This window comes from Catharus ustulatus, chromosome 2 (genome assembly GCF_009819885.2).
Source record: "Catharus ustulatus isolate bCatUst1 chromosome 2, bCatUst1.pri.v2, whole genome shotgun sequence".
Taxonomy (NCBI): domain Eukaryota; kingdom Metazoa; phylum Chordata; class Aves; order Passeriformes; family Turdidae; genus Catharus; species Catharus ustulatus.
In genome coordinates this window covers 54,431,821-54,451,291 of record NC_046222.1, presented here as the reverse complement: position 1 = coordinate 54,451,291, position 19,471 = coordinate 54,431,821, and the positions used below count along the sequence as shown (strand labels likewise).

Genomic DNA, 19,471 nt, shown 5'->3' with positions numbered 1-19,471 from the left:
ATATTTCATAAACACAACAGATTTACAAATCCTAGCTAATAGTCCTAAATGACTGAAATACCACTAACACACCTCCCCACACAGTCCTACACAGGGTCACAAGCACTCCTCTCCTCCACTACCTACTTCAACTACATTTAAATCTCACTCACCAAGGAATTAGAAAAATACAAAAGAGATCACTAAAGACCTTGAGTAGACTGAATGCATTCTCCAATTGAGCCCTCAACAAAAAACTGATCCCAGAGAAACAGTTTCTCAAGAAGGACATGAAGGACAGACTGTAGCTTCTATTTATATCCTCTAAGCAAATTAAATACCCATTTCTCATCTGCCAGAGAGTGCATCTTGTAAACATGGTTTGGATTGGAAGATACTGTAAAAGATTATCAAGTTCAACCCTGTACGCCATAAGCACAGACATCTCCCACTCGACCAGGCTGCTCAAATGCCCAACCAACCTGGCCTGGAATTCCTCCAGTGATGTGGTATCCACAGCTTCTCTGGGCAACCGGTTTCACTACCTCATTAGTATCACAGTAAAGACTTTCTGCATAATACCTAATTAAATCACTGCCCCTCGCCCTACCACTATATGCCCTTGTAAGAAGTCTCTCCAGGTCTCTTGTAAGCCCTGTTTAGTGTCAGGAAGTCTGCAGTAAGTAATCTCCCTGGAGTCTTGTCTTCCCCTGTCTGAACAAACCCAGTTCTCTCAGCCTGCCCCCACAGGAGAGGCGCTCCAGCCCCCTGATCATCTTCATGTCTCTCCTGTGGTCTTGCTCCAACAGGTTGCCATCTTCCTTATGCTGCAGGCCCCAGTACTTCAGGAGGGGTCTCGTGAGAGTAAAGGGGAAGAACCACCTCCCTTGACCTGCTGACCACTCTCCTTGTAACACAGCCCCGGATATGGTTGTTCTGGACTGCAGGAGCCCTTTGTTGGGTCATATCAAGCTTCTTGTCTAACACTCCCAAATCCTCTTCCTCCTATAAAGACTGATCACAAAACCATATGAAAACTTCAACAGTCCAGAAACAGAGCTGACACTTTCTCATAACCCTTAGTAACCCATTGTACCAATATTTTGCTTTAAATTTCAGTTCAAGGAAATTTAATTTAAAAGAAGTTTTGAAAAAATTACTTGATTTCCAGTCAAGTGAAATTGTTTCACTACATGTTTGTGTTTGTGATTTTGGAGTTTTTTTAGTTTGTCACTATTACTTTCATAAGTATTTTAAGGAAATTAAAACTTCTATAATAAATTAAATTTTAATGAAATTAAAACAAAAACTAAACAAGGAACAAAATCAGCCCACAATTCTGAAACTGATTTTTCACTGTTCTATATGACAAGCAGTTTAGTACAATTAATATAAGCACACCAAAGATTTTCATGAAAGAATATTTTGCTGAAATACTACAGCCAGAAGAAATACTTAATGTCTCTAACAGTGCTGAGATTGTTTGAAAAGTGTGATTTTTGTTTTAAGGGATGCAGAGTTAGAAATATTTGCATACTTTTCATTGTAATCCACTAAGAAAAAACCAAACCAAACAATTAGCCCAAAATCGTCTTAGAACAGATACAGCTTTGATGCTCATGAAAATTTAAGTACAGGAAAATGTAATGCTTACTCAGGATAAAAGACTATGGTAGCCTTAATTTCATTCAATAAGCAACAATACTGACTTTGAAGAATGATTTTAAATTACAATTTTAGGGAAAAAATCATTTTAACTACTGATAAACTAATAATAGTGATGCTATGGAAACGTAACTGAATGGGCCTACAAAGACAATAGAAACACTGACCAAAAGCTTGCATCAGATACTTAGTTTGTTTCCTTTACTAATAATATCTATCCAGTATTCTACTAAGAGTCAGTGAAATGTAGTTTCAAAACTTGTTTTTCATGACAATTCAATTTTCATTTACAGTTATTTCACGAATACAAGCCGCACCATTTTGACTAAAATTTGGCTCCCACACCGGAAATGCAGCTAATACTCAGGAGCGGCTAATATGTGAATAATTTTCTGACATTTCCACCTCCAGAAGTGGAAACCGAGGTGCCGAGTCGAGCAACTTGCCAGTAAAAGCTGGCATTTCGCGATTGTTACAAATTGTTACTCTGTTGTGCCGCGGGTGGAGCTGCTCCCTGCAGGCAGCACGGGGGGCGGGGAAGGCGGGGTAGCTCCCTCTTGCTGGCCCCACGGTTCGGGGGAAGCAGGGGCTCTCTCCTGTTTGGCCCTGCGGATCAGGGGAAGCAGGGGCAGCTCCCTCCTGCTTAGCCCTGCAGCTCGGGGGAAGGCGAGGCTCTCTCCTGCTTGGCCCCGCAGTTCGGAGGAGGCAGGGGCAGCTCTCTCCTGCTTGGCCCCGCGGCTCGGGGGGCTCCCGTCCCCGTGTGCCGCTGCCGCAGGCAGGTTACATCCCCGCATCCCATCGCTGCCGCAGGTGCTGGCGGGCTCTGTGCCCCCCCTGCTGCCGCGGGGCAGCGCCGAGCTGGGCCACCCAGCCCTGTTGGCAGCCCCAAGCCCTCATGGCCTGAGCCGAGCCAGTAAACCCCACCCTGCCGCGATTCTGCTACTATTTGGCAACTTTGTTGCACGCGGGTCCTCACTGCGAACGACAAAGCGGCTTATACTCAGGTGTGGCTTATTTATGGACAAAAAAAAAAATGTTTGCCAACACCCAGCGATGCGGTTTATATTCAGTGCGTCTTGTATTAGTGAATTTACTGTAATTTGAAAGCAAAGCCATAAACCACTGTTTGAAATACTTATAAGGATTACACTGACCATTGCTATTGAAGATCAAAAGATTTTAAAAATGCTATCTTATTTAAACATTGTGTATGGGACAGGACTTAAAAAGTGTCATTCCAAATTTCCATTCTAAAAAAAGTAAAATCTAACTTGGTGAACAACGATAAATCACTGGCCAGTAAATGTCTAGAACAATTAACAGTGCCTCACTAAACAGGTATGTCCCCTTTTTTATCCAGTTTTATCTTATTTAGGACAGATACGTAGCTTTTTTAGTTACTTTTTGACTGCAAACAGTTCTGCAGACCCCCTTCCTCTCAAAGGAGCAAGTTTTCTTCACCTGTAAGTAATGTGCCACCAACAACAGCCAACCAAGAAGAACCACTTGTTGAGAACAAGAGATCCAGTAATGCCACATTTTTTAAAAATAAGTAACCTCTTCATAGTCTTGAAATATTCCAAATTTTTCTAAGTATATGAACAAAAAACCAAAAGAAAACCTCTGATTTTGGAAGGTATTAATTAGATCTGCATGTGTTCCTTCATGCTCCCCCCCCACCCCGAGACTATTGCTGAACACAATACATTCCCCATTTTTGACCACCAATAATCAGAGGCCTTCCATTTCAAATTGTTCTGTAAGTCATGATTTAGCATTCTGTAATTGATTGAAGGCTATTTTTTAAAGTCATTTTAACCAATGCTCACAGTTTATCTCTTAAGACTTCAGAATCCTGTGATTCAAAATTGGGTAATAACAACATCTACATTAATACTTTATTCATACCATAGAAGTGCCTCCAAATACTTACATTTACATTTATAACTTACTGATGCTCACTAGGCATTCAATTTTCTTTCATTTTTGGCATGAATTTTTAAAACAGAAAATATGATCCAACTAAACAGTGTCTGTGCAGTTCAATGGTAGTTTGAAATTAAATGTGCCAGACACCTGTGAAAGTCATAACTGGTCCTGTAAAAGGAAAAAGGAATGGCTCTGCAATTTTAAAAGCACACAGAATTAAACAATGTTAATCTCACCTGCACGAAGAAAATCTTATGCAAGCATCCATGGTATAACTACCAAATACAGATAAAGACAATCTAATGTTACCAAGTTGAACACACACACTTACTAGATTCTGGGCAGTCAACCAAAACAGAAAATACTATTTGAGAGTGATAAGAAGGAAGGTATTCAAACATGACCCTCATCTTTTCTTCCACAAAAAAAGAAAAATCTTCCAGCCTTCCTCTTTACAACAGAAATCCCCCAGTAGCTGTGCCATGGTAGTGTAATGCTTAACTTTAGATTAGCTGGGTGCATTTTGAATATATCCAGAACTGACAAACTTACAAAATTCCCATCCATTTGCTTGTTAGATCTAAATTGTATCTTACCAGCCTACCACCATAACAAATAGATGACAGTTTTCTGCTATACAAGACAGTTTTAAATAGCAGTAGCTGTCTGATAAGGCTTGAAAAAGAAAACATTTAATTTCCTCTTTAACACACTTAATTGTAATATTACAAGTCAGGGTAAAACATGTCACCCACTATGGACTTGTCACAATGACAACAGATATAGTCCTCTTTCTGTTCAGCCAGCAGCTTAAAAAGCACAATAGAGCCATAGCATACAAATCCTACAAGATGCAAGTTCTGAGCCTCCTGTGTGAAAGCTGGGCTTGCGTCTCCAGCGAGTGTGTCATACAAGGGGTGCTAGTTAGAAGGAAATAATCCAAAGATGTGAAAATAAAATATATAATACCATCAAATGTAAGCACTTTCATCCATATCACATGAAGGGGAATGTGGAATTAGTAACAAAAAAAAATTTAATACAAACTATTTACTGGTATCACGGTCCTCCAAGAACTCTTTTAATAGCTTCACATGTATGAAGAGAGACATGCAGCAATCTTCACTGAGAGAACAAGATGATTCATCTCTGTCAAACAAGACTTTCCAGAGGTAGCAATGGAGTTACTGAAGAGCTATGTGCCACTGCCAGTTCTCATAACTAGATTCCATGGGGTATCACAAATGGCAATGCATCTAGGACAGCCAGTAGGCATAGATAAGCCTTATTCATCACTCAAAAGTATCAATCACCTTTTTTCAATTATACCTCGCCACTCCAAATGTGAATTGAAATTAGGAAATTCCACATTTCAAAAGTTGAAAAGCAGTTGTTTCTTGAAATACAGACAAATTAATAGTGGTGTGTAACAACCAATCTCTGCACAGAACCCTAATTCTGTTTACACCTGTAAATGAAAGTATTGAAGCTACAGATTTGCTGTATCTCCTTACACCTGGTGGCCACCAAGTCACTCTATCACTGCCCTCCTTGGCTGGACAGGGGAAGAAAAATATAACAAAAGGTTCATGGGTCAAGATAATAACAAGAAGAGAGAACACTCAGCAATTACTATCATGATGAAAACAGGCATGACTTGAGGAAATAAAATTATTAAAAATCAAGAGTAAGACAATTATAAATAAAATCAAACCATAAAACACTGTTCTTCCATCCCTCTCCCTTTCTTCCAAGCTCAACTTCACTCCCAAATTCTCTCCCTCCTTCCCCCAAATGGTGAAGAGGCTCAAGGAATAGGGGTTGTCATTTTTCTCTTTCCCATCATTTCTTTCTCCTTGTTCTCCTGCCATGCGCCAGCATAGTGTCTTCTCCCACAGTACACATTCCTTCCTCCATGATCTTCTCCAACATGGGTCCCTTCTACAAGCTATCTACAAGCTACAGTTCCTACATAAACCGCTCCAGCGTGGGTCCCTTCCATAGGGTGCAGCCCTTCAGGAACAGATTGTTTCAGCACAGGTCCTCCATGAGGTCACAAGTTCTGCCAGAAAATCTGCTCCAGCACAGGCTCTCCATGGGGCCACTCCCTCCTTTAGGCATCCCTCTGCTTCCTGGTCCTCTATAGGCTGCAGGTGGATCTCTGCTCCCTCAAGGATCTCCATGGGCTGCAGAGGAACAGCTACCACACCATGGACTGCACTACACGCTGCAGGGGAATCTCTGCTCCAGCAAGTGGAGCACCTCCTCCCTCTCTTCACTCACTGACCTTGCTGTATACTAGGCTGTTCCCCTCACATATTCTGACTCCTCTCTCCAGCTGCAATCACTCCTCTGCAGTAACTTCCTTTTTAATCTGTTGCCCACAGTCACCGCCACCGTTGCTGATGGGTCTGTCTTGGAACCTGGTGCTGCTGGCAGCAGCTCTATCAGATACAGGAGAAGCTTCTGGCAGGTTCTCACAGAAACCACCCTTGTAGCCCCTCCCACTACCAAAGCCTGGACACATAAACCCACTATATCCTCTGAGACCAGGACTATACCACTCCAATCCCCAAACCCCACACCTTCAAAAATTGAGCATTATCCCAGACATTATCCCCATGAAGCATCATAATACAGTTTTTTGTATGACATTCTGCTCCCCAAAGATCAGTTTTATTACTTAAAGTATTTTTCTTCTACAGCTTATTTTGACGCTTATACAACAGAAGACTTCAGGTAAGCCTTTGTTTTCAGTCATAGTATAAACCTACTGACCTAGAATGGTTATTCTTAACTTATAAATATACAAGAAGAAAAAGACCATTGAAAAATAATGAAAAATATTACAAGGGAAACAGAACACAAACTATAAAGCTGGAAGCTACTTACCATACAGCAGTACCAAAATGTATTAACAATTACTGCTAAACGCCACTTTTCTCAATAACTCTCTTGGCTGTATTAATTTTTAATAATGCTCAAGTAGCCTTTCATTATAGTGTTTTAAAGATCTCATTTTGCTACACTAAGTATAGACTATTTAGCTGGATTTCCATTTTCTAAATAAATAGAAATGCCAAAGAGTTTTTCTTAAGTTAGGATTGCTTTTAGACCACAAATCTCCCTATCGCCCAAGCAATCTTCAGGATTTCTTAAAGGACTTTTAAGCCAAAATTCATGTTGGCTGTACTGTCAGCTGCAGCTGTGCCACATCCTACTTGTAGTAGGAAGTATGTGGTCTCCTCAACTATTCATGCTCTACAGAATACATACATAAGAGATTTTGTGAACCTGTGATTTTTTTCAAAAACTAACGCAACAAACATACATGGCCATTTCAGATGTACTGCTTAAGCAAAAACAACCCAATCTTCATCCTCAAAAAAGTTCAGGTTGCTTCACCAGCTTCTTACTAAGGAAGGCCTAAAATCTACTATAACTCCACAAAGAGCATATGAGAGAAGAATTTTGAAGTAATAACTTAAACAAGGTGTTCCCAAGATTTCTCTGACCTCCAGAAAGGACTTAAATTACAATGACACCTCAAGACTTTTACTGTTTCTTCTGCACTTCTGAATAATACCAGACTTTTGATACAAGACACATTTAGGATCAATCTTGGTGAGAATAAAATAAAATATATGTGCTGCTTTCTTTTCAGAGTGAAGTAACTTCTCGTTAAAACAGAACTCTAACTTAAAGCAAGTTGAAAATATAGTTATGCCCTAAATCCTGCATGAGGAAAACTCTGTTGCAAGTACTTGCAGCAATCTTAAATTCAGAGGACAGGCTAGGACCACAAGCCAAAGTGGCAAATTATGCAAGAGCTTAAATCTGGACTATGAAAGGTATTCTCTATTTACACTGTAAAACCTCTGAATTACATTTAGTTTTAAGAGAAGGATTTCTTATTTAAAAATTTCAACACAAAGCATTTTGAAACCCACATGCTGGCCTAGACTCTGGTATTAACAGATGGTGGTAAGTCCCTCAGACACCTCAAAAATTAATAAAACATCATGTAACAAGTCATTTCAAGGTCTCTGTAAATCCAGGCGGACACTACCCTATCTTCTTTTCACTGAAAGAAGATAACCTGTTGTACTCAGGATTTTCCCATCATGCTGCTAGGTTTTTATTTTTTTAAGGTAAAGCTTCCTTTTAACAGCATCATTTGCAATAGCTAAACTTCATCTAAACAACTTACAATTTAGATAATTTTGATACAGTTATATTTGGGTTTGTTTTGTTTTTTTCAGGACTCAGCTAGAAAAATATTAGCTTCAACAGCCTAGAAGTTATCAGCCTCACTTAGCTTAAACTTCTTTTTCCCCCCTTTTCCATCCTTCTTGACTGTGCTTAGATGCACTAAAGGCTCTTAATACATTATAAACATATTTGCATTAGTTTGAACTATCTGGTTTCTGAAAAAGGGAAAATTTAAACCACAACTTCAAGAGACAAAATGGATTACAGACTTGAAAACTACAATTTTAACTAAGACAGGACATGCAACTATGTCAGTAGATCCAAATTTGCAGTTAAGTAGAATTTAATCACTTTTTTATTAAGGAAAAAAAAATGCAAGCAAACAAACAATTTTACTATAGTTCATTTTCCCTTGTTACAGAAGCATCACAGAACCACAGGACAGTTTGGGTTTGAAGAGACCCTGAAAATGATCTAAGTCCAATCCCCCTACCATGGGCAAAGACACCTTCCAATAGACCAGGTTGTTCAAAGCCCCATCCAGCCTGGTCTCCGAAGTATAAAAATGCCTTATACTACTAATAAGGCTCACAATTGTGAAACCTGGCAATAACCTGCTTCTGGGTTTTAGAAAATACCTGCAATTATCAACTTCACTGATTCATTTTAAAGAATGCATCACCTCCTATTCAGTGAGCTCTATGTTTAAAATGTCAAATACTCTACTGTATCAACTATGAGAGACTGACTACATCTCAGTGACTAAGCCTACACATTGTTCTAGTTACAATGTGTTTATTACTGTACATTATAAGTTACTTTGAATAAACGCTTTTCTGTTCATGAAACATGAACTATAAAAATTTTGTTACACAATCATCTTTGTTTCATACATTAAAGTTTCTAAGCTGCATGCAGCTATATGCACATGAAGTGCTATTGAATATTTAATATATAAGCCCTAGACTATATATAAAGTCATAATCTACTATTTTTGACAAACCCAACGCAGAATTTCAAGAGCCTTGGTTCTATACTGAATTTTGTATTTTCATTTTTCATTCCAACATCAAGCTATAACTTCGAAAACTATGCTAACAGCTCTTCTAGTTTAATTTCATTTCATGCTAGTTTGTTGGAAAAGGTAGTATTTATAGTATACGTAAAGAGCCAGTTTCATTAACTCAGTATTATGTCATTAACTTTGTACTTTCTCAGCAAAATATTAAATGTAGCTATGTTTTATATTTCTGAAATCCAAGAAATAAGCTCACATACAACCATAACTGATTTGCAGAACCAACAGACAGACCTGGCATCATGTTTCATCCAAGACTATCGATTAACAAGCAGGCACAACGGATGAAAAGCAAATGCTCACTGCTGTGGCTCACTAAGGTCTGTTTTCTTTCTTGGTTGCATGTGGTGCAAATTGCCCTTTGCTGAGTTAGGCATTGCAACATTGGATTATTTCTGGTAGATACTGCAGCTCATACTGTGAGATGAGGAAGAGGACTGCTATAATTAAAAGGCTTCCCAGACTCCACCTCCCACTTTTTCTTATCTGTACAAGAAGAATAAAGATCTAAATGTGTCAATGATTAAGGGATTGGAGCATCTGACATAGAAAGAATGGCTGAAGAGAGCTGGGATTATTTAGCCTTAAGAATAGAACGTTTGAAGAGATCTTATAAATGTGTATTTGTAGAGGGGTAGGATGGGCAGGGAGCAGATGCAAGAGAGCCAGACCCTTCTCAGTGGTGTATATGAACCCAGGAGAGCATGATAAAGTATTTTTCAGGTGGATTCAATTCACTTCACCCTTGGATAGTAGACTCAGCTCTAACAAGGTCTTCTTGTAAGTCTATTTCTGCATTCACAAAGTGCTCTCTAAGCTATCAAAAGATGCAATAGAGACCGCAACGTTTCTATGAGAGAAACAGAGTTGATAAGACAGACTTCTACAGGTTCTTTGAAGGTATGTGTTCCATAACTATAGATACCAAAGCAACAGCAAAGAGGATTTTCAGAAACCCAGAGACTAAAATATGGGGCAAGGGCTCCACAAGTCTCTTGAGGGGAAACAGAAGAATGAAATAGCTCCCATCTCCTGAGCATATTGCTTGGAACACCTTACTCAATCCAATGCAGCCTTACTCCAACGTTTCCATAAGTTTCAGTTATTCAGTAGATGAATATTAACAGCCAAGAAGCCATCCGTCACAGACATGACTCAAACATGGCACACACCTTGCCATTTGCAAAAACAGGTAATTTACTTCACTGGAACAACAGAAGGAAAAGACAGGTGCTGAGCTTTTACTGGAGCTCTCAAAGACATAAGAAAATGGCAAAAGCCATCAGTTCTTAGAAGGTTCTTTACCTTCTTCCTTATTCCATAACTTAACAAAGCAAAAATGCAGCTTTCAGAGGCCCCTCATTAAGTCTCATTATTGACATAAAAATTATGATTTGAAGAGGGATGAAGCTGACTTTTCCCTATAAAATAGGATTTCTTCTTTTTTCAGGCAAAAACTCTTTACCCATTCTCTCAACATTCCAATTCCCGCAATTAAACAGATGCAGTTAACGTCCTTTTACAAAGATGAATCCCCAAGTCCGTCCTCCAGACTCCCAGGAAGCTCAATCTCCCTGCATTTTCAGATCTACTAGTCGATGTTTTCTCCCATTATGAAGATGTTATGCAATTGAAGCTGACATAGCTCTGTAGCTCCATTCTGATGTGTGTGCCCTATTGGAAGGGGCAAACAGCTTTCGTGTTCTTCCAGCTATAAAAAAACCCTAACATTTGACTTTAAGCAGGAATGCACTCCTGATTTCAAAGTATTTTTTTCTTTTTCTTTTAATTAAAGGTATTTAACATTAATAGCTATATAGGGAGACTTTTTTCTCACAATGAAATCAAGAATTTTTTTTCTTAATGCAGGGAGCTACACTTAATATTGTTGAAGATTAAGGGTAAACTGACTGGTTAGGCATGAGCAATACAAAACAGCTTGGCTTCAGCTGGTTCATTACTAACTTGAATTTGCATTTCATGGCTACTGGTCTATATTTAATGAAAGCACATTTTATTGTTTTCTATAACTGTAGTAGGAGTCTGTAGTAGGAGTCTGTCACAACAGGTTTGTATGGGGTCCATTCTCAATCAAAGGACAGGTTTTCAAATTCATATTTGTGTTTATATTCAAACAATTTTTTTTTCATAAAACGAAAATAAAAAACCAAATCTGCTATAGTGGCTCTATTTGTCACAGACTATGAAGGCTTATAAAGTAAAAAAAGAAGTGACATCACATAAAACTGATTACAATTCCTCATTGGTTTAGAAGAATCTGCTCAAAGAATGATTATTTCCATCCTTCTGTCTATGCTGTCCCAGTACTACAAAAGCCAAAGCGGTAACAAAAAGCATGATATGAATAACAACTTCACTTGCGAGTATTTTGCCGTATCTCACTTCCAGCTAATTCCAAAACTTAATACTTATTCTGCATAGTTAAGAAAGGCTTTCAACTGTTAAACAAAAGGGCAGTGAAAGAAACATCATTTTGCAAAGACAGATGCCAAGCATTTGTAAGCTGTTGAACAGCATTAGCAGTACTTGCATTTATACAAGCTTTCAGTGAATTGTCATGTTGGAACAATTTCAGTGATGCAACTCAATTTTAAAGCAAAGCAGGGTAGTCATATTATATATGGTTGCATTAAAATAGATGAATTGACATTGCTGGTGTAAACTTCAGTAACACCAAAACTACTTAGACTTACTTATTTACCAAAGGTTATTACTTTCCATCTACGTCAAAAGTACAAAAAACCACTAAACTGTAAAAATTACTGGAATGCAGTTTCAGCAGACAATCAGTAGGTCGATCACAAGTCAAGGCAATTCTCTATTGGAAATAACAGATAATCTTCCTCTTAGATATTAATGTCATTAACAATCTTCTTAAACTGAAGGCTACTAAATTATAGCTCAAATAGCTGAAATCCATATTACTCCTATAGCTGAGGCGGATGTTTCTATCATTAAGGAAGCAGTATGTGACTCTCCACAAATAAAATATTTCTTAAATTTTGCATTCTTTATGTTGATGATCATGTATCAGACACTGTATAATTGTAGTACATCTACGCCAAATTCCTGCAAGACAGATGTGGGAGGTAGGTTATCAAATTCAAAACTGATCAACAGATCTGCTGCCTCTTATTATAAAAGCAAGTTCTAAATTTGATTCAGACTTAAAGAAAGTTTAAATGTTCTGTCTGTGCAAGAATTAGTAAAGCTCCACAATGGGTTGTTTCCATAAAAACAAACAGTAATGAATGATCAAATTTCACTAAAAAATAAATAGAACATCATCAGCATAAACACACACTACTACAGTGACCCTCAGGCCACGAGGCACATTGAATATATATGATGTAGCTGATACTGTTCGGTGTAAAGTACAATAAAACAATGTACACTAATGGAAGAGCAACACAAATTAATCTGAAATAGATTTACTGAGGCAAAAACACAAAATGGAAAAGGTGCAGAACCAAAATAAGTAAGACTAAGAGGTTGATTTAAAATAGTTTATTAAGTTAACGTTCTGTTAATACTGTACACAGCACTTGTCAGAAAAGACTCTGTTTAGGTACTAACCCAATCACAGATTTCATTCCACTTTGACTAAATTCAGTACAATGCAAAAGAGGAACAAACATGTCAGTAGGAATTCAGAGATGATTATGCAGGTTTTGGATGTTAGCTTTTGGTTTGGGTTATTTTTTAAGATGCAATACAGAAAGTGCTTTGTATATTTGAGATATATGAGTGAACACACTGAAAAGAATTAACATGAAAGAAAAAACTGCACCACAGCCTCTTAGACCTCAGCCTCGCTAGTGTTACAAGCCATGCACTCAACTTTTACCCCTTAGAGTGCTCATCTGAAAGCAGGGACAGGGGAAAATATGGAGGGCAGAGAGAAAGATTAGTGTATAACCGAATGCACAGCTAAATGCTTAGTCTGGTAAAACACATGGCTTAAATGGGGAATCAGGTCACAATTTTGTAAAAATAGCATCTCGATAGAGAAAGGTGCTAACCCTTTGCTTGATGCAAAGGGATAAAACACAGGTAAGATCTCAGGAGGGAGAAGGGGGAAAGGCCAAGGGTTGCAGGTGCTTTTTCAAAATCAGTCTCACAAGTTTATTATTTCAATGTGACAAAAATAAAGCCTCTAGGTATTCACCTCCCTTATAGTCTATGAACTGAATCCTGTAAAGACAAGTGAGAAGTAAAATCAAGATGCAAAGCTAAGAAGAAAATAGCTATTCGGAGTTAAGCATTAAGGAACACTCAGTTACATGCCAATATGACATATTTTTAAAAGTTATCACCTATAGAAATGTACCAACCCATCATTCCAAAACACCTGCTGAGATACCGTTAGTGCTTTATGACTGATACAAGAATTGAAAAAACTTTTCAGCTATAAACACCTACTGTCAAAGATTAGATTAAAAAAAACCTGAAAAAAATCAGTCATAATAAAATAATTGAATGAACATTCAGTCATTCAAGGATTTTCTATAACCAAAATTAAGTTTTCCACAAAAGCATTAAATAATGACAAGGGCTACAGTACTCTAAAGTATCTGCCCATGGAATGTTATGACAAACTGTCATATTAGATACTTTATTTTCATAGGGCTCTAGTAGCTTTTATAGCAATAATAGTTTGATAGATGAGCAGGATACCAAGAGGCCAGTGGGACAGACAGTAACTTGGACCAGGACTGCCACCTTCAGTTAAGTACTATCTAAACCAAAACTCACAAAAAGCAAACAAACAAAACCCCTCAAAAAATCCCAACTTCAAAACTTCCCCAAGTTTCACTTTTTTGGTTAATACCATCTATCAGCAGAGAATTATACTAAAAGTGAGAAAGCTTTCACCAAGAAAATGGACTAAGATTCTCAAGCTTGCAAAGCTAGTTCCACAAGAAAAACAAAAGTCGTATGTCAGAGGCTACAGCTCAGGAAGCCCACAGTTCCTCAGACTACAATAGTGTCCAATGAACAAAAGTCTTTCTTCCTCCTCACATAAAAGTAGAACTGTGCAGCAATCAAAACTGTAGATTGATTCAAAGAACTCAAATACCAAAACCAACTATAGCTTAAGAAAACCTTCAACCAACCTCTGAAGAAAACAAGTACCAGAGGGGGAAAAAAAAACCCAAATCTTTCTTACACAGGCCTCCCTTTACATTTTTCCTTATGACCACTACTACAGGAAGCTGGCAGGGAGGGAAGGATCTCTCACATAATTCAACCCATTTGCTCTGAAACTGCAAATGCCACTCCTACATGTACACAATGTGACAGAGCACTAAAAAATGGCTTAGCTCTTGTGATGGGTGACTAACACTGAAGTAGGATGGAACAGCCAAGAAAACGAGAAGAGCTAAGCAGAAACGTGGGCTGCAGTCAACAAGAACAGAAAAAGACTTTTTGAACTAAGCCTGGTGTTTGACCCACTTCTTACAAGCACTCTCTAACTTGACAAAACATATATAAAAGCTTTCCAGATTGCACAAGGAGAACCCTGGTCAGCTACACCTGTATCAGATCGAAATCTGTTCAAATCTGCATCACATCATCTGTTCAAGAGGCACAGGCAAAATGAGCAGCATGTTTCAGCACCAGTCACAACTTTTAGTCACATTCATCTTCCTATTCACCTTGTTTATTGTGCACTGCCATAGAATCAGCACTACAAAACTCAAAATCACAAATGCTAAGAAATTCAATGCAAAATCACAAGCTAAGAAACAATGCAACTCACATAGTTGTGTTTGATCAAAGATGGCCAAACAAGAGTCAGTTCAAAGTATACACTGAAGAAAAAGTTCCCAAGATCATTAAAATACTGGAAAAGCAGAGAATTGAGAAAGCAAGGCAGTCAAATAATGGAAGGAAAGACCAGTCAAGGTATACCAAAGAAAACCAATTAAAGCCATATGTGGAAACTTTGCACTAGGAAATAAGAAAACCAAAAGTAGAAAAAGTAGAAGAATACAGGTAGACAGACTGACCCACTTCCACTTTAATATCACATTTTCTGGAGCACATGGTGTAGAATTTTATTCTAAACATCAGTCTAATAGCAACAAGCACATCTACCATCTACCAGTAACAACATCCTTCACAGTACCCTAAGGAAACTAATAGAACTGTTCAAAGGGGAAGGGCTTCCTCATCAATAAAAGCACAACACTGGTGTAAAAATATCCCCAAAGAGAAATCCCTTAGAGCAATTAAAGGTTTACGCTGTTTAAGGAAAGCCCTTTCTAGTTTGGTGCTTTGCAGTACACAAAGGTCAGTGAACACACATTGCAGAGAGAGCATGCTGAGCCTAGGGATTCATATTAAACCCATGGACCAAAACCAAAACAAGCACCATCACAAAAGAATGCATGTGATACAATGAAGCATTCCCTCCTACTTCCAGAAATGCAAAAAGAATACAGTATTCTATAAAATCATTCTTTAAAAACCTTCAGCTCATAGATTCTTAAGATCTTCTGCCCTTCACAGTACTAACACCAGCAGGTCTTTCTGAGGACAACTGAGTCCTTCATAGACACTGGCATATAAAGGGCTGAACCCTCTCTCCATCTCTCACTATGATGTTACACAATGAAAAACAACACAAGCAATACTAGATATTCTACAAAGCAATACTCCATTGAACAAGTTCACCAGTCTAATAGAACTGCAAGTTCTGAAGAAACACTAAGAAAAGCATCAAGAGAAACAACTAATCTCATAAACAATGGAAGCATACCCAAGAACAAAATACCATCTTAGCTGAAAGTTCACTGTTAAAATTTGGCAAAGCAGAAAATCCGACAAGATATGGGACCAGAAAGATTTTCAACACCACAAAAAATACGCTTCCTCGCCTCACAGATACAATAAATCACTATGTCCATCAGTATCAGAAGGTACTACATTAGTTAGGTCCAAAATGCAGGACTAGAGACCACAGTGTGTGGCCACCAAATCAAACATTTAAAGGTAAAAACTCTTCAAGAGAAACTCTAAAAGCACAACCTCACAAGAAAGAAGAGTGACGTCCTCCCTGACAAGGGCACACCAGAACAAAGTTTTGTCTCGGATATTTACGGCTGCTTCCATGTAGATGCAGGAAGAGTAAATAGACTTATTTAAGCTTTACACAAAAGACAGCAATTATCTCAGGTAAGAAAATTTAAAAAGAATCTCCATCTTTAACTTTTGATTCTTTCTGATAATAAAACATCTCAGCTATGCAGAATTCTTTTACTAAAAAGCTATTACCAAATGGCTTATAGCAACCCAATACGGCATAGTACAGGCTGTGTTTCTCTGAGTGACTTAACGTATCAACTTAACATTATCAAAACAAGATCACTGTTCACTCATTATCACAGTTGCATCAAAAGTCATTCAGGAGTAGTACAGGTAAAGACTGAAGAAAACCAAAACAACAAAATTACCAAACCAGATAGTTCTCTCTACCCCCAGATACCCTCTGAAGAATGCTTCCAAAATAGAAAACTGCACTTTATTTCAAATTGTTACTAAAATCCTTAATACAGAATGAGACAATGTTTAGTAATTTAGGCATGTGCCATCAGCTTTACTTTGTACCTGCCATATTCACTGTTTGTTTCCCACGTGAGTAAATTAAGTTTAAAATACAAAAACATAATTTTGAAAGATATTCTGCCCTGAGAAGAAAAAAATTACAGACACAATACAGCCTCTCTCTGCTTTGGGAATACTGACTGTTGCATATTAGAGTCCATCTGTTAAGTAATGACTGATCCAGGATGCAACGCTGCTGCAGCAGACTCACAAGCAGTTTCACATTCATATAGGTCTCCCAGTGCTGACAGAACTGTTAAACACTCTTGTGTTTATTTTAAAATATAAGCACTGTTTCCAGCAACAGGAACTGATTAGTAAGTCTATCTTATATGCAAGCAGTGGATGTCCTCCACATAGATACCAAAACATACTCTTAACCTCTCCACCAAAGACAAGCCAATGTTAATCCAGCTGCTGGTGCACTGACAGCCAGAATTAAAATGAACTTAAATATCAGTAAGAATGAAAGAAGAAAGAAAATTAGAAAAGGAATAAACATCTTTGTCATGATCTATACAAAGTCAGTTAATAAAATAACTGCATGTCATTAACTTATTTTGAGAGTTACGTTTAAAGGAATGGGTAATAAACCAATGAAGTTATGATGACTTGTACCATACTTGTACAAAGAACAAAAATAAAATTTACAAGTCACATTTCAAGCTGTCTAACAGCTTGTAGAGAGGAATGAGAAATATACCAGATTACTGTTTTGACATATTCACAAAACTATCAGTTTTAACCCTGTATGTTCAGATAAACCATAAATATTACAATGATCTGACCAAATTACGTCCTTCCCTGCATGCTGCAGCTTTTCCATTCAGTCTGTACTAGGTCAAATGCAAATAACTATCACACAGAAGAATACATCTTTTAAAGTGTTTGAAACAAAATATATTCTTTACATGACTTTGTATAAAATGATTGGAGGTTAGAAGCATTAAACTCATTTGAAACAAAGGCAGTTACAATTAATTGCCATTCAGTTTTGAGCAGTCATTTTTCTATCCTATTCTATGTGCAAAATTTGAGGGTATTTCATTGACAGAACTGCTTCAAAAGCTTTGCTGCAGCAAATCTTGCATTCAGGAACAGCACCAAATTGCACATAATTGAAAGTGATTCATTTTTAGATGCACTCGCTTGGCTTCTGTAGGTTCCTCAGGCTTTGGTGTAGGTAGCGCAAAAACATTAAGTCATACAGTCCTGCAGTAACTCTTTCACTCCATGAAGTGAGCAGCTGACTAAGGAGCTACATTTTAGCATCTTCTCCTTGTTTCAGCTATTTACCTCTGTACAGTAGTATTTTGCAATGCACAGACCTTGGACCAAAGTAGCAACAACACTTACTTTGTAGATAAGAATGCGTTTTGGAAAGCAGGGCAGGGTTTTAAGACACGGGCAACCCAACACAATACTGCAATACAACTAACTCTTTATTACAGATATTAAAGCGTATTAAATCCTTGCAAAAATCTCCCTCCTCCCCCTTCCTCCACATAAAATGCTCAACTAGCTCTCATTTAACAGGGTTAAATCCTTCACATGTTTCAGCCACCAAGAACAGATACCAGCTCAAACTGGGTTTTTTTAACGTTTTTCAATTAAAAACAGATACTACATTCAAGCCACTCTTCTTCCCAAGAGAAAGCTACTAGGTTAAAGGGCAGGGTCCATAAGACAAAATTGCAAATTACTTAATCGCCTTAATTTTCCCACTGTAAACTGCACACACTACACTTCTGCAGGAGGTGGCCGGGACGAGGCACTGGGAAGGGGAAGAGTGGCCTGTCTGTTCTAGGTAGGGTCCTGCCTGGAGTTGAGGGAGCGCCGAGGGGGCTTCTGTCACACGCACGGCGCACGAGGAGACGAGCAGGTCGCGGGATTACCGGGGAGTTTGGGTAGGAAGGATGGCTGGAGAAGGGCCGTAGGTGCAGGAGGGACACGGGGGCTGGGAGGATGCATGTCCCTGCCGGGTGGCACAGGGGCAGCCCCGGGAGGAGTGGGCTGCGCGGGCCGGTGCCCGCCGGGGCGTCACCGGGGCGGGGTGCCCGGCCGCTTACCAGGTTCAGCACCGTCTCCACGATGTCCCGGTTGCTGACCTCCCCAACCTGGATGAGCCCGATGAGGACGGCGAATTTCATCCGGATATTGCGGATCGGCACCGACGGGTTAATCATCCCCGCGGGGAGCACCACGGACCCGGAGCCCGACGCCCTCAGCTCCCCCATCACCGCGACGCTGCTGCTGCTGCTGCCGCCGCCTCCGCCGCCGCCGCCTCCACCGCCGGCCCCGACGGAGATAAGTCCCGCGGGCTGCGGGTCCGGCCCCGACACCGGCTTCTCGCTCGCCATTTACCCCCCGCCGTTACCGGCACCTGCCGCCGCCGCCTCCCCGCCCGGCCGGGCCGAGCCGCGCATCCACCGCAGTCGCACCCGGCGGGGCCGCAGGGAGCCGGCCCGAGGCGCCGGCACCGTCCCAGGAGCCGCTCCCCCGCTCCGCTATAATGAGGGATTATTATGGGCGCCGATGCCCCGTTAGCCGAGGGCTGCCCGGCCGGGGCCGCCTCCCCGCCGCGGGGCCGGGAGCGCGGGCGGCGCCGAGCGCGGTGCGGCCCGGCGGGGGCGAGCGGCGCGCGGGGCGGACGGCGGCGCGAGCGATGCCGCTGCCGCTGTTGTTGTGGAGCTGAACCCGCCGCCGCTCACGCCGCCATGTTGCCGCCCCCTGCCTGCGGTAGCCGCCAGGGCGCCTGCGCCGAGCCCGTCGGGGGAGTGGCCGGGCCGGGCCCCCCCAGCCGGCCGGGGCACAGGTGAGCAGGTGCGCGGGGCCGCCGCCCGCCCGTGCCCCGCGGGCCGCCGCCCTCCGCGCGGGGGGAGCTCGCAGCGCCGTCCGAAGGGACGGGGTGGAGCCCCCCGTGCACCCGCCCGGCCGCGCCCCGCCGCCCCGCGGCGCCCCCTGCGGGCGGGGCGG

The 19,471-nt window shown here is 40.4% G+C and overlaps 1 protein-coding gene across 14 annotated transcripts in view; it reads right to left on the bottom strand.

Moving 5' to 3' along the window:
* Positions 1–18,870, bottom strand: part of NBEA (neurobeachin) — a 471,232-nt gene extending 452,362 nt beyond the window's left edge. For all 14 annotated transcript variants that reach the window (XM_033085485.1, XM_033085506.1, XM_033085530.1 and 11 more), the window contains exon 1: positions 18,565–18,870. In XM_033085485.1, coding sequence (XP_032941376.1) covers positions 18,565–18,855 — 291 coding nt within the window. In that variant the 5' untranslated portion in view covers positions 18,856–18,870. The remainder of the gene's footprint in view (positions 1–18,564) is intronic.
* Positions 18,871–19,471: the final 601 nt, after the last annotated feature.